The sequence below is a fragment of the Notolepis coatsorum genome, assembly GCF_963971535.1.
Source record: "Notolepis coatsorum genome assembly, chromosome: 14".
In the NCBI taxonomy this organism is placed as follows: domain Eukaryota; kingdom Metazoa; phylum Chordata; class Actinopteri; order Aulopiformes; family Paralepididae; genus Notolepis; species Notolepis coatsorum.
In genome coordinates, this window is record NC_140178.1 from 116,661,733 (window position 1) to 116,674,232 (window position 12,500).

General features: G+C 46.1%; 1 protein-coding gene across 1 annotated transcript in view; it reads left to right on the forward strand.

Annotated features, from left to right (window-relative positions):
* il11ra (interleukin 11 receptor subunit alpha) overlaps positions 1-12,500 on the forward strand; it is a gene marked incomplete at its 3' end in the record, with an annotated part of 185,203 nt that overhangs the window by 115,004 nt on the left and 57,699 nt on the right. The window contains 1 exon segment of the mRNA XM_084329309.1: positions 1,022-1,136. Within this exon segment, the coding sequence (XP_084185435.1) occupies positions 1,022-1,136 (115 nt within the window).

Consider the following 12,500-nt stretch of genomic DNA (forward strand, 5'->3'; position numbering starts at 1 on the left):
CCATTCTGATCTGACTCGCTCGCTGACGTGAGTAAGGCACTGCTCGTAGTCACCGCCCACTCGCTGACGTGAGTAAGGCACTGCTCGTAGTCACCGCCCACACTGGTTGTAGTCACCGCCCACACTGCTTGTAGTCACCGCCAACAATCAACTATTTGCTCAACAACAGAGCGAGTGGAAATACTGACACTTCCTCAAACGGGTTGATGTGGCGCGGGTGCCGACAGAGAGAGAGCAGAGAACGAGAGAGCGAGAGAGAGGGAGAGAGAGAGAGGGAGAGAGAGGGATACGGAGCATCTCTCTCTCTCTCTCTCTCTCTCTCTCTCTCTCTCTCTCTCTCTCTCTCTCTCTCTCTCTCTCTCCCCCTGTCTATCTCACTATGTCTCTCTCTGTCTGCCAGTACAGATGTGTTCCATAGACTCACAGGAAGTGTGTAACATTGCCCAAATAGTGAAAGGAATAGCAAAACATGGGACCTTTAATCTGCATGGCAATTAAACACTTCTTCTTCTTCTTCTTCTTCTTCTTCTTCTTCTTCTTCTTCTTCTTCTTCTTCTTCTTCTTCTTCTTCTTCTTCTTCTTCTTCTTCTTCTTCTTCTTCTTCTTCTTCTTCTTCTTCTTCTTCTTCTTCTTCTTCTTCTTCTTCTTCTTCTTCTTCTTTAACCCTTTCACTGCCACACGACAGAAGGTTAGCCCTTTTTTAGCAAATGCGGAGCTAATGATGCTAATGATGGAGCATCGCTGTCGGTTGTGTGATAGTAAAGGGCTAACCTTCTGTATTGTCACAGTGAAAGGGTTAACCGGCTGTCGTGTGGCAGTGAAAGGGTTAAATGGGAAACGGCCATATGGTGGTAGCGGAGTTTCTACACGTCGGAGTGTCTAATTGGCCTATCTCAAACTCCGCCCTTTTCGCTCCATCCTCCAATCACAGCGGTGGCTTCTCACCGGACGGGGGGGGGGGGGGGGGGTTGGAGATGCTGTAGGTCTGATTGTGATCTCTGACTGAACTCCGTGTCCCCAGATCCCCCCGGTGAGCTGACTGTTTCCTGCCGGGTGCCCAACCACGTCCTGGTCCGCTGCTCCTGGGTGGATTCAGTGGAGACCGCCCTGCCGAGCCAGTACCACGCCACCTACAGGTCAGCACTGAACACTGCATGCTGCATAGAGCACAGCAACTAGGAAGACACAATACACAGCATAGCTTTAAAACAACAACATCGTAATTAGGGATGTCCGATATTATCGGCCGATATTGGCATTCAAATGTGATATCGGAGATTATCGGTATCGGTTTTTTAAATTTATTTATTTAACCTTTATTTACCCAGGCAAGCAAGTAAGAACACATTCTGATTTTTTTTATTGTCAAAAGTATGCATAATGTTGTGTTAATTCCACGACAAGAGATATGTAATGTTAATTACCTGAAATTATTCCGTTTTTTTTGGGGGGGGGGGGGACCCTGCATATATCGGCATCGGTTGATATCGGTATCGGAAATGAAGAGTTGGACAATATCGGTATATCGGTATCGGTAAAAAAGCCAACATCGAGCATCCCTAATCGTAATACTACATAGCGTAACACAACTTATTACAACACGTGACTTATCGGCAGAACACACAGATCCATAGTGCAGTTTAACAGCTCAAGTGCTCAAGAAAGCACATAAGATACTTGGTGACCCCACACATGTCCTTCATGTGTGTGTTGACCTGCTGCCCTCAGGAAAGCTCTTTAGACAGCCTGCCTGCAAAACAAACAGAAGACAGTTTGGGTTCGACTGGTGAATGGCCACAGTACAAGGAATGGTCAGTTCACTAACATGCACCCTTTGACCCCTTGCTTTAAATTTTTTTTACGAAAGTGCACTTTTTTTGTACTGACTGAATTTATTTATTGGACTTGACAGATCAATGTATGGATCCTGTTCTAACAGTGTCACGTCTCTTTGGTAGTGTCATGTGTGTCTCTTGTCCCTGTTTTGTCTTGAATGTGTAGAAGTGCAGCTGTTTGCCGTATTCATGCCTTAAATTGCCTCTTGCGGGACTAATAGCGCTTTTTTAATTTAATTGAAATGACAGTGGCTCAGGAGGTAGATCGTTCGTCTGGTCATCGGAAAAGGTTTCCGGTTCGATTCCCGCCCCACCCTCGGGCAGCGGGTCGAAGTGTCCTTGAGCAAGACACTTAACCCCTAACTGCTCCCGATGAGCAGGTCGGCACCTCGCATGGTCGCCTCCGCCGTCGGTGTGTGAATGTGTGAGTGAACGGGTAAAATGTGAGGAACAAAATATTGTAAAGCGCTTTGGATGAAAGCGCTATATAAACACACCATGTACCATTCACGTGACCCCTTCAGATTGGAAATCTTATATCTGAAAATGGTAAAAAGTATGTTTTATGATTAAGAAACAATATATACTGTAGTGTCTGTGCACATCCAATGACCACGGAGGCAGGTGCTGGACCGCTGGGAGACTCTGACACTGTAGCTCTCTTACTGTATATTCAGTTTATTATTTACACATCCACTGGATCAACACTGTGTGTAAATAAACGGAATCACACAAGGCAGCTACAGTGAGAGCACCTCCCTCTCTATTTCACCTGTGATTACGAGAAACTACTTGTTTCTCTCCTATCAGAGCACCACAGCCCACGGAACCCTTTAACCCGTTCACTGCCACACGACAGAAGGTTAGCCCTTTACTATCACACAACCGACGGCGATGCTCCATCATTAGCATCATTAGCTCCGCATTTGTGATAGCAAAGGGCTAACCTTCTGTATTGTCACAGTGAAAGGGTTAACCGGCTGTCGTGTGGCAGTGCAAGGGTTAAAAGAGGACTTAAAACATACCGCTTCACGAAAGCCTTTCCTTCGTTTATTTTTTTATTGATCTTTTCCCCCCCTCCTTTTTCCTCCGATTTTCTCCCATCCCAATGTTAGTCGTTATGCCAATTCCCAATCCCCTTCCTGGTCGCTGCGCACTTACCCCCCACAGTCGGTCTGGGAGAGTGGAGGCTATCACCTGCTTCCTCCGACACACGTCTAGCCAATCAACCGCTTCTTTTCACCTGGCAGCGCGGACTCTCACTGAGAGAGTGTAACGTGTGGAAGGATCACACTACCGCCCTTAGATCCTATCCGCGCTGAGCAGGCGCCCCGACCGAACTGTAGGAGTCGACGACCCGGACCCACCCCGCCAGCTTCTCCCACCCTCTAATACAGCCAATTGTATTAGTGTGAACGGCCAGCCAAGCTGGTGACAACCCCGGAGCTGTGAGCTGGATTCGAACAGCGTCTCCGGTGTTGGTGACAAACGCAATCTCCGCTACGCCACCTGACCGCCTGCCTTCCCTTAGTTTTAACCTTTTTATACATGCCTTGTGTTTTATCCTTTTTTTATGCTTTCATGTCTTGTTTTTTAATTGCCTAATGTTTTTATAGTCTGTTTTTACTCTGTAGCACTCTGAGATTTGGTTTCCAAATATAGAGTGCACTATAAATCGAATGTATTATTTATTATTATTATCGTCAGCCACAAGAAATCACGACTGTTTAGAGAGTTTTCATGTTCTGAAATTGCACGCTATTACAGAATGTCTCTGGGTATATGAATTGGTGATAAATTGGTAATGCCCTCCTTAGATCCTTGATTTCTGTATCCGCAACTGAAAAGAAGCCTTTTCCGGCTTTATTGAGTTTATCTCTTCAATGATTTTGAATGGATGTAATGACTTACGTCGTTGTGTAATGACGTTATATGAACATTTCAGACGAGGAGCCATACTATGGTTAATATAATATTTATAATATATTATAATAAAGTCTGTTCTGAATGACGGCCCATGTATTAAGCAGTTGTAAATTCAATCCAAATCACTTTTGAGTGTAACTGTAACGTCTATAAAAGGGACACGACCCTTCAGTTGAACATCTTCCGATAACTAGGTTTGAAAACACTGTTAGAACTCAACACGGACAGTCGTCAGTCGGAGGGGTTCAGCCCCCGTGTCCCCAGCTCACAGAGGGGTTCAGCCCCCGTGTCCACAGCTCACAGAGGGGTTCAGCCCCCGTGTCCCCAGCTCACAGAGAAACACTGGAGACCGATGTCTCTTCTTCACTCTGTCCTCAAGCAGATCAGCCCGTCAGGAGGGAGGTATAGTCTGACGTCACTTTAGTTTCCTACAGGGAGGTGTAGTCTGACGTCACTTTAGTTTCCTATAGGGAGGTGTAGTCTGACGTCACTTTAGTTTCCTATAGGGAGGTGTAGTCTGACGTCACTTTAGTTTCCTATAGGGAGGTGTAGTCTGACGTCACTTTAGTTTCCTACAGGGAGGTGTAGTCTGACGTCACTTTAGTTTCCTATAGGGAGGTGTAGTCTGACGTCACTTTAGTTTCCTACAGGGAGGTGTAGTCTGACGTCACTTTAGTTTCCTACAGGGAGGTGTAGTCTGACGTCACTTTAGTTTCCTATAGGGAGGTGTAGTCTGACGTCACTGTAGTTTCCTATAGGGAGGTATAGCCTGACGTCACTGTAGTTTCCTACAGGGAGGTGTAGTCTGACGTCACTTCAGTTTCCTCTAGGGAGGTGTAGTCTGACATCACTTTAGTTTCCTACAGGGAGGTGTAGTCTGACGTCACTGTAGTTTCCTATAGGGAGGTGTAGTCTGACGTCACTTTAGTTTCCTACAGGGAGGTGTAGTCTGACGTCACTTTAGTTTCCTATAGGGAGGTGTAGTCTGATGTCACTTTAGTTTCCTACAGGGAGGTGTAGTCTGACGTCAATGTAGTTTCCTATAGGGAGGTGTAGTCTGACGTCACTTTAGTTTCCTACAGGGAGGTGTAGTCTGACGTCACTTTAGTTTCCTCTAGGGAGGTGTAGTCTGACATCACTGTAGTTTCCTATAGGGAGGTGTAGTCTGACGTCACTTTAGTTTCCTATAGGGAGGTGTAGTCTGACGTCACTGTAGTTTCCTACAGGGAGGTGTAGTCTGACATCACTGTAGTTTCCTATAGGGAGGTGTAGTCTGACGTCACTTTAGTTTCCTATAGGGAGGTGTAGTCTGACGTCACTTTAGTTTCCTACAGGGAGGTGTAGTCTGACGTCACTGTAGTTTCCTATAGGGAGGTGTAGTCTGACATCACTGTAGTTTCCTATAGGGAGGTGTAGTCTGACGTCACTTTAGTTTCCTACAGGGAGGTGTAGTCTGACATCACTGTAGTTTCCTATAGGGGGGTGTAGTCTGACGTCACTTTAGTTTCCTATAGGGAGGTGTAGTCTGACGTCACTTTAGTTTCCTACAGGGAGGTGTCGTCTGACGTCACTTTAGTTTCCTATAGGGAGGTGTAGTCTGACGTCACTTTAGTTTCCTATAGGGAGGTGTAGTCTGACGTCACTGTAGTTTCCTATAGGGAGGTGTAGTCTGACGTCACTTTAGTTTCCTACAGGGAGGTGTAGTCTGACATCACTTTAGTTTCCTATAGGGATGTGTAGTCTGACGTCACTTTAGTTTCCTATAGGGAGGTGTAGTCTGACGTCACTTTAGTTTCCTACAGGGAGGTGTAGTCTGACGTCACTTTAGTTTCCTATAGGGAGGTGTAGTCTGACGTCACTGTAGTTTCCTATAGGGAGGTGTAGACTGACATCACTTTAGTTTCCTATAGGGAGGTATAGCCTGACGTCACTGTAGTTTCCTACAGGGAGGTGTAGTCTGACGTCACTTCAGTTTCCTCTAGGGAGGTGTAGTCTGACATCACTTTAGTTTCCTACAGGGAGGTGTAGTCTGACGTCACTGTAGTTTCCTATAGGGAGGTGTAGTCTGATGTCACTTTAGTTTCCTACAGGGAGGTGTAGTCTGACGTCACTGTAGTTTCCTCTAGGGAGGTGTAGTCTGACGTCACTGTAGTTTCCTATAGGGAGGTGTAGTCTGACGTCACTTTAGTTTCCTACAGGGATGTGTAGTCTGATGTCACTTTAGTTTCCTACAGGGAGGTGTAGTCTGACGTCACTTTAGTTTCCTCTAGGGAGGTGTAGTCTGATGTCACTTTAGTTTCCTCTAGGGAGGTGTAGTCTGATGTCACTTTAGTTTCCTACAGGGAGGTGTAGTCTGACGTCACTTTAGTTTCCTATAGGGAGGTGTAGTCTGACATCACTGTAGTTTCCTATAGGGAGGTGCAGTCTGACATCACTTTAGTTTCCTACAGGGAGGTGTAGTCTGACGTCACTGTAGTTTCCTATAGGGAGGTGTAGTCTGACATCACTGTAGTTTCCTATAGGGAGGTGTAGTCTGACGTCACTGTAGTTTCCTATAGGGAGGTGTAGTCTGACGTCACTTTAGTTTCCTATAGGGAGGTGTAGTCTGACATCACTGTAGTTTCCTATAGGGGGGTGTAGTCTGACGTCACTTTAGTTTCCTATAGGGAGGTGTAGTCTGACGTCACTTTAGTTTCCTATAGGGAGGTGTAGTCTGATGTCACTTTAGTTTCCTATAGGGAGGTGTAGTCTGACGTCCACTTTAGTTTCCTCTAGGGAGGTGTAGTCTGACGTCACTTTAGTTTCCTATAGGGAAGTGTAGTCTGACGTCACTGTAGTTTCCTACAGGGAGGTGTTGTCTGACGTCACTTTAGTTTCCTCTAGGGAGGTGTAGTCTGACATCACTGTAGTTTCCTATAGGGAGGTGTAGTCTGACGTCACTTTAGTTTCCTACAGGGAGGTGTAGTCTGACGTCACTTTAGTTTCCTATAGGGAGGTGTAGTCTGACATCACTGTAGTTTTCTATAGGGAGGTGTAGTCTGATGTCACTTTAGTTTCCTATAGGGAGGTGTAGTCTGACGTCACTTTAGTTTCCTACAGGGAGGTGTAGTCTGATGTCACTTTAGTTTCCTATAGGGAGGTGTAGTCTGACATCACTTTAGTCTCCTACAGGGAGGTGTAGTCTGACGTCACTTTAGTTTCCTATAGGGAGGTGTAGTCTGACGTCACTTTAGTTTCCTATAGGGAGGTGTAGTCTGACGTCACTGTAGTTTCCTATAGGGAGGTGTAGTCTGATGTCACTGTAGTTTCTTATAGGGAGGTGTAGTCTGACGTCACTTTAGTTTCCTACAGGGAGGTGTAGTCTGACGTCACTTTAGTTTCCTACAGGGAGGTGTAGTCTGACGTCACTTTAGTTTCCTATAGGGAGGTGTAGTCTGACGTCACTTTAGTTTCCTACAGGGAGGTGTAGTCTGACGTCACTTTAGTTTCCTCTAGGGAGGTGTAGTCTGACGTCACTTTAGTTTCCTACAGGGAGGTGTAGTCTGACGTCACTTTAGTTTCCTACAGGGAGGTGTAGTCTGACGTCACTGTAGTTTCCTATAGGGAGGTGTAGTCTGACGTCACTTTAGTTTCCTATAGGGAGGTGTAGTCTGACGTCACTTTAGTTTCCTCTAGGGAGGTGTAGTCTGACGTCACTTTAGTTTCCTACAGGGAGGTGTAGTCTGACGTCACTTTAGTTTCCTCTAGGGAGGTGTAGTCTGACGTCACTTTAGTTTCCTATAGGGAGGTGTAGTCTGACGTCACTTTAGTTTCCTATAGGGAGGTGTAGTCTCACGTCACTTTAGTTTCCTATAGGGAGGTGTAGTCTGATGTCACTTTAGTTTCCTATAGGGAGGTGTAGTCTGACGTCACTTTAGTTTCCTACAGGGAGGTGTAGTCTGATGTCACTTTAGTTTCCTATAGGGAGGTGTAGTCTGACGTCACTTTAGTTTCCTATAGGGAGGTGTAGTCTGACGTCACTTTAGTTTCCTACAGGGAGGTGTAGTCTGACGTCACTTCAGTCTCCTACAGGGAGGTGTAGTCTGACATCACTTTAGTTTCCTACAGGGAGGTGTAGTCTGACGTCACTTTAGTTTCCTATAGGGAGGTGTAGTCTGACGTCACTTTAGTTTCCTATAGGGAGGTGTAGTCTGACGTCACTTTAGTTTCCTACAGGGAGTTGTAGTCTGACGTCACTTTAGTTTCCTACAGGGAGGTGTAGTCTGACGTCACTTTAGTTTCCTATAGGGAGGTGTAGTCTGACGTCACTTTAGTTTCCTACAGGGAGGTGTAGTCTGACGTCACTTTAGTTTCCTATAGGGAGGTGTAGTCTGATGTCACTTTAGTTTCCTACAGGGAGGTGTAGTCTGACGTCACTTTAGTCTCCTACAGGGAGGTGTAGTCTGACGTCACTTCAGTTTCCTACAGGGAGGTGTAGTCTGACGTCACTGTAGTTTCCTATAGGGAGGTGTAGTCTGACGTCACTTTAGTTTCCTACAGGGAGGTGTAGTCTGACGTCACTGTAGTTTCCTATAGGGAGGTGTAGTCTGACGTCACTTTAGTTTCCTACAGGGAGGTGTAGTCTGACGTCACTTTAGTTTCCTATAGGGAGGTGTAGTCTGACGTCACTGTAGTTTCCTACAGGGAGTTGTAGTCTGACGTCACTTTAGTTTCCTATAGGGAGGTGTAGTCTGACGTCACTTTAGTTTCCTATAGGGAGGTGTAGTCTGACGTCACTTTAGTTTCCTACAGGGAGGTGTAGTCTGACGTCACTTTAGTTTCCTATAGGGAGGTGTAGTCTGACGTCACTTCAGTTTCCTACAGGGAGGTGTAGTCTGACGTCACTTTAGTTTCCTACAGGGAGGTGTAGTCTGACGTCACTTTAGTTTCCTATAGGGAGGTGTAGTCTGACGTCACTTTAGTTTCCTACAGGGAGGTGTAGTCTGATGTCACTTCAGTCTCCTACAGGGAGGTGTAGTCTGACATCACTTTAGTTTCCTACAGGGAGGTGTAGTCTGACATCACTTCAGTTTCCTATAGGGAGGTGTAGTCTGACGTCACTTCAGTTTCCTATAGGGAGGTGTAGTCTGACGTCACTTTAGTTTCCTATAGGGAGGTGTAGTCTGACGTCACTTTAGTCTCCTACAGGGAGGTGTAGTCTGACGTCACTTTAGTTTCCTATAGGGAGGTGTAGTCTGACATCACTTTAGTTTCCTACAGGGAGGTGTAGTCTGACGTCAGTGTAGTTTCCTACAGGGAGGTGTAGTCTGACGTCACTTTAGTTTCCTATAGGGAGGTGTAGTCTGACGTCACTTTAGTTTCCTATAGGGAGGTGTAGTCTGACGTCACTTTAGTTTCCTATAGGGAGGTGTAGTCTGACGTCACTGTAGTTTCCTATAGGGAGGTGTAGTCTGACGTCACTTTAGTTTCCTATAGGGAGGTGTAGTCTGACGTCACTTTAGTTTCCTGTAGGGAGGTGTAGTCTGACGTCACTTTAGTTTCCTATAGGGAGGTGTAGTCTGACGTCACTTTAGTTTCCTACAGGGAGGTGTAGTCTGACGTCACTTTAGTTTCCTACAGGGAGGTGTAGTCTGACGTCACTTTAGTTTCCTATAGGGAGGTGTAGTCTGACGTCACTTTAGTTTCCTACAGGGAGGTGTAGTCTGACGTCACTGTAGTTTCCTATAGGGAGGTGTAGTCTGACGTCACTTTAGTTTCCTATAGGGAGGTGTAGTCTGACGTCACTTTAGTTTCCTATAGGGAGGTGTAGTCTGACGTCACTTCAGTTTCCTATAGGGAGGTGTAGTCTGACGTCACTTCAGTTTCCTACAGGGAGGTGTAGTCTGACGTCACTTCAGTTTCCTATAGGGAGGTCTGACGTCACTTTAGTTTCCTATAGGGAGGTGTAGTCTGACGTCACTGTAGTTTCCTACAGGGAGGTGTAGTCTGACGTCACTGTAGTTTCCTATAGGGAGGTGTAGTCTGACGTCACTTTAGTTTCCTACAGGGAGGTGTAGTCTGACGTCACTTTAGTTTCCTATAGGGAGGTGTAGTCTGACGTCACTGTAGTTTCCTATAGGGAGGTGTAGTCTGACGTCACTTTAGTTTCCTACAGGGAGGTGTAGTCTGACGTCACTTTAGTTTCCTACAGGGAGGTGTAGTCTGACGTCACTTCAGTTTCCTACAGGGAGGTGTAGTCTGACGTCACTTTAGTTTCCTACAGGGAGGTGTAGTCTGACGTCACTTTAGTTTCCTATAGGGAGGTGTAGTCTGACGTCACTTTAGTTTCCTATAGGGAGGTGTAGTCTGACGTCACTGTAGTTTCCTATAGGGAGGTGTAGTCTGACGTCACTTTAGTTTCCTACAGGGAGGTGTAGTCTGACGTCACTTTAGTTTCCTATAGGGAGGTGTAGTCTGACGTCACTTCAGTTTCCTACAGGGAGTTGTAATCTGACGTCACTTTAGTTTCCTACAGGGAGGTGTAGTCTGACGTCACTTTAGTTTCCTATAGGGAGGTGTAGTCTGACGTCACTTTAGTTTCCTACAGGGAGTTGTAGTCTGACGTCACTTCAGTTTCCTACAGGGAGGTGCAGTCTGACATCACTTTAGTTTCCTATAGGGAGGTGTAGTCTGACGTCACTTTAGTTTCCTACAGGGAGGTGTAGTCTGACATCACTTCAGTTTCCTACAGGGAGGTGTAGTCTGACGTCACTTTAGTTTCCTATAGGGAGGTGTAGTCTGACGTCCACTTTAGTTTCCTCTAGGGAGGTGTAGTCTGACGTCACTTTAGTTTCCTATAGGGAGGTGTAGTCTGACGTCACTTCAGTTTCCTACAGGGAGGTGTAGTCTGACGTCACTGTAGTTTCCTATAGGGAGGTGTAGTCTGACGTCACTGTAGTTTCCTATAGGGAGGTGTAGTCTGACGTCACTTTAGTTTCCTATAGGGAGGTGTAGTCTGATGTCACTTTAGTTTCCTATAGGGAGGTGTAGTCTGACGTCACTGTAGTTTCCTATAGGGAGGTGTAGTCTGACGTCACTGTAGTTTCCTACAGGGAGGTGTAGTCTGACGTCACTGTAGTTTCCTATAGGGAGGTGTAGTCTGACATCACTGTAGTTTCCTATAGGGAGGTGTAGTCTGACGTCACTTTAGTTTCCTATAGGGAGGTGTAGTCTGACATCACTTTAGTTTCCTATAGGGAGGTGTAGTCTGACGTCACTTTAGTTTCCTATAGGGAGGTGTAGTCTGATGTCACTTTAGTTTCCTACAGGGAGGTGTAGTCTGACGTCACTTTAGTTTCCTATAGGGAGGTGTAGTCTGACGTCACTTCAGTCTCCTACAGGGAGGTGTAGTCTGATGTCACTTCAGTTTCCTATAGGGAGGTGTAGTCTGACGTCACTTTAGTTTCCTACAGGGAGGTGTAGTCTGACGTCACTGTAGTTTCCTATAGGGAGGTGTAGTCTGATGTCACTTTAGTTTCCTGTAGGGAGGTGTAGTCTGACGTCACTGTAGTTTCCTACAGGGAGGTGTAGTCTGACGTCACTGTAGTTTCCTACAGGGAGGTGTAGTCTGACGTCACTTTAGTTTCCTACAGGGAGGTGTAGTCTGACGTCACTTTAGTTTCCTGTAGGGAGGTGTAGTCTGACGTCACTTTAGTTTCCTATAGGGAGGTGTAGTCTGACGTCACTTCAGTTTCCTATAGGGAGGTGTAGTCTGACATCACTTTAGTTTCCTACAGGGAGGTGCAGTCTGACGTCACTTTAGTTTCCTATATGGAGGTGTAGTCTGACGTCACTTCAGTTTCCTATAGGGAGGTGTAGTCTGACATCACTTTAGTTTCCTACAGGGAGGTGCAGTCTGACGTCACTTTAGTTTCCTACAGGGAGGTGTAGTCTGACGTCACTTTAGTTTCCTACAGGGAGGTGTAGTCTGACGTCACTTTAGTTTCCTATAGGGAGGTGTAGTCTGACGTCACTTTAGTTTCCTACAGGGAGGTGTAGTCTGACGTCACTTTAGTTTCCTACAGGGAGGTGTCGTCTGACGTCACTTTAGTTTCCTATAGGGAGGTGTAGTCTGACGTCACTGTAGTTTCCTACAGGGAGGTGTAGTCTGACGTCACTTTAGTTTCCTACAGGGAGGTGTAGTCTGACGTCACTTTAGTTTCCTACAGGGAGGTGTAGTCTGATGTCACTTTAGTTTCCTACAGGGAGGTGTAGTCTGACGTCACTGTAGTTTCCCATAGGGAGGTGTAGTCTGACGTCACTTTAGTTTCCTACAGGGAGGTGTCGTCTGACGTCACTTTAGTTTCCTATAGGGAGGTGTAGTCTGACGTCACTTTAGTTTCCTACAGGGAGGTGTAGTCTGACATCACTTTAGTTTCCTACAGGGAGGTGTAGTCTGACGTCACTTTAGTTTCCTACAGGGAGGTGTAGTCTGACGTCACTTTAGTTTCCTATAGGGAGGTGTAGTCTGACATCACTGTAGTTTCCTATAGGGAGGTGTAGTCTGACGTCACTTTAGTTTCCTATAGGGAGGTGTAGTCTGACATCACTTTAGTTTCCTATAGGGAGGTGTAGTCTGACGTCACTTTAGTTTCCTACAGGGAGGTGTAGTCTGATGTCACTTTAGTTTCCTATAGGGAGGTGTAGTCTGACGTCACTTTAGTTTCCTATAGGGAGGTGTAGTCTGATGTCACTTTAGTT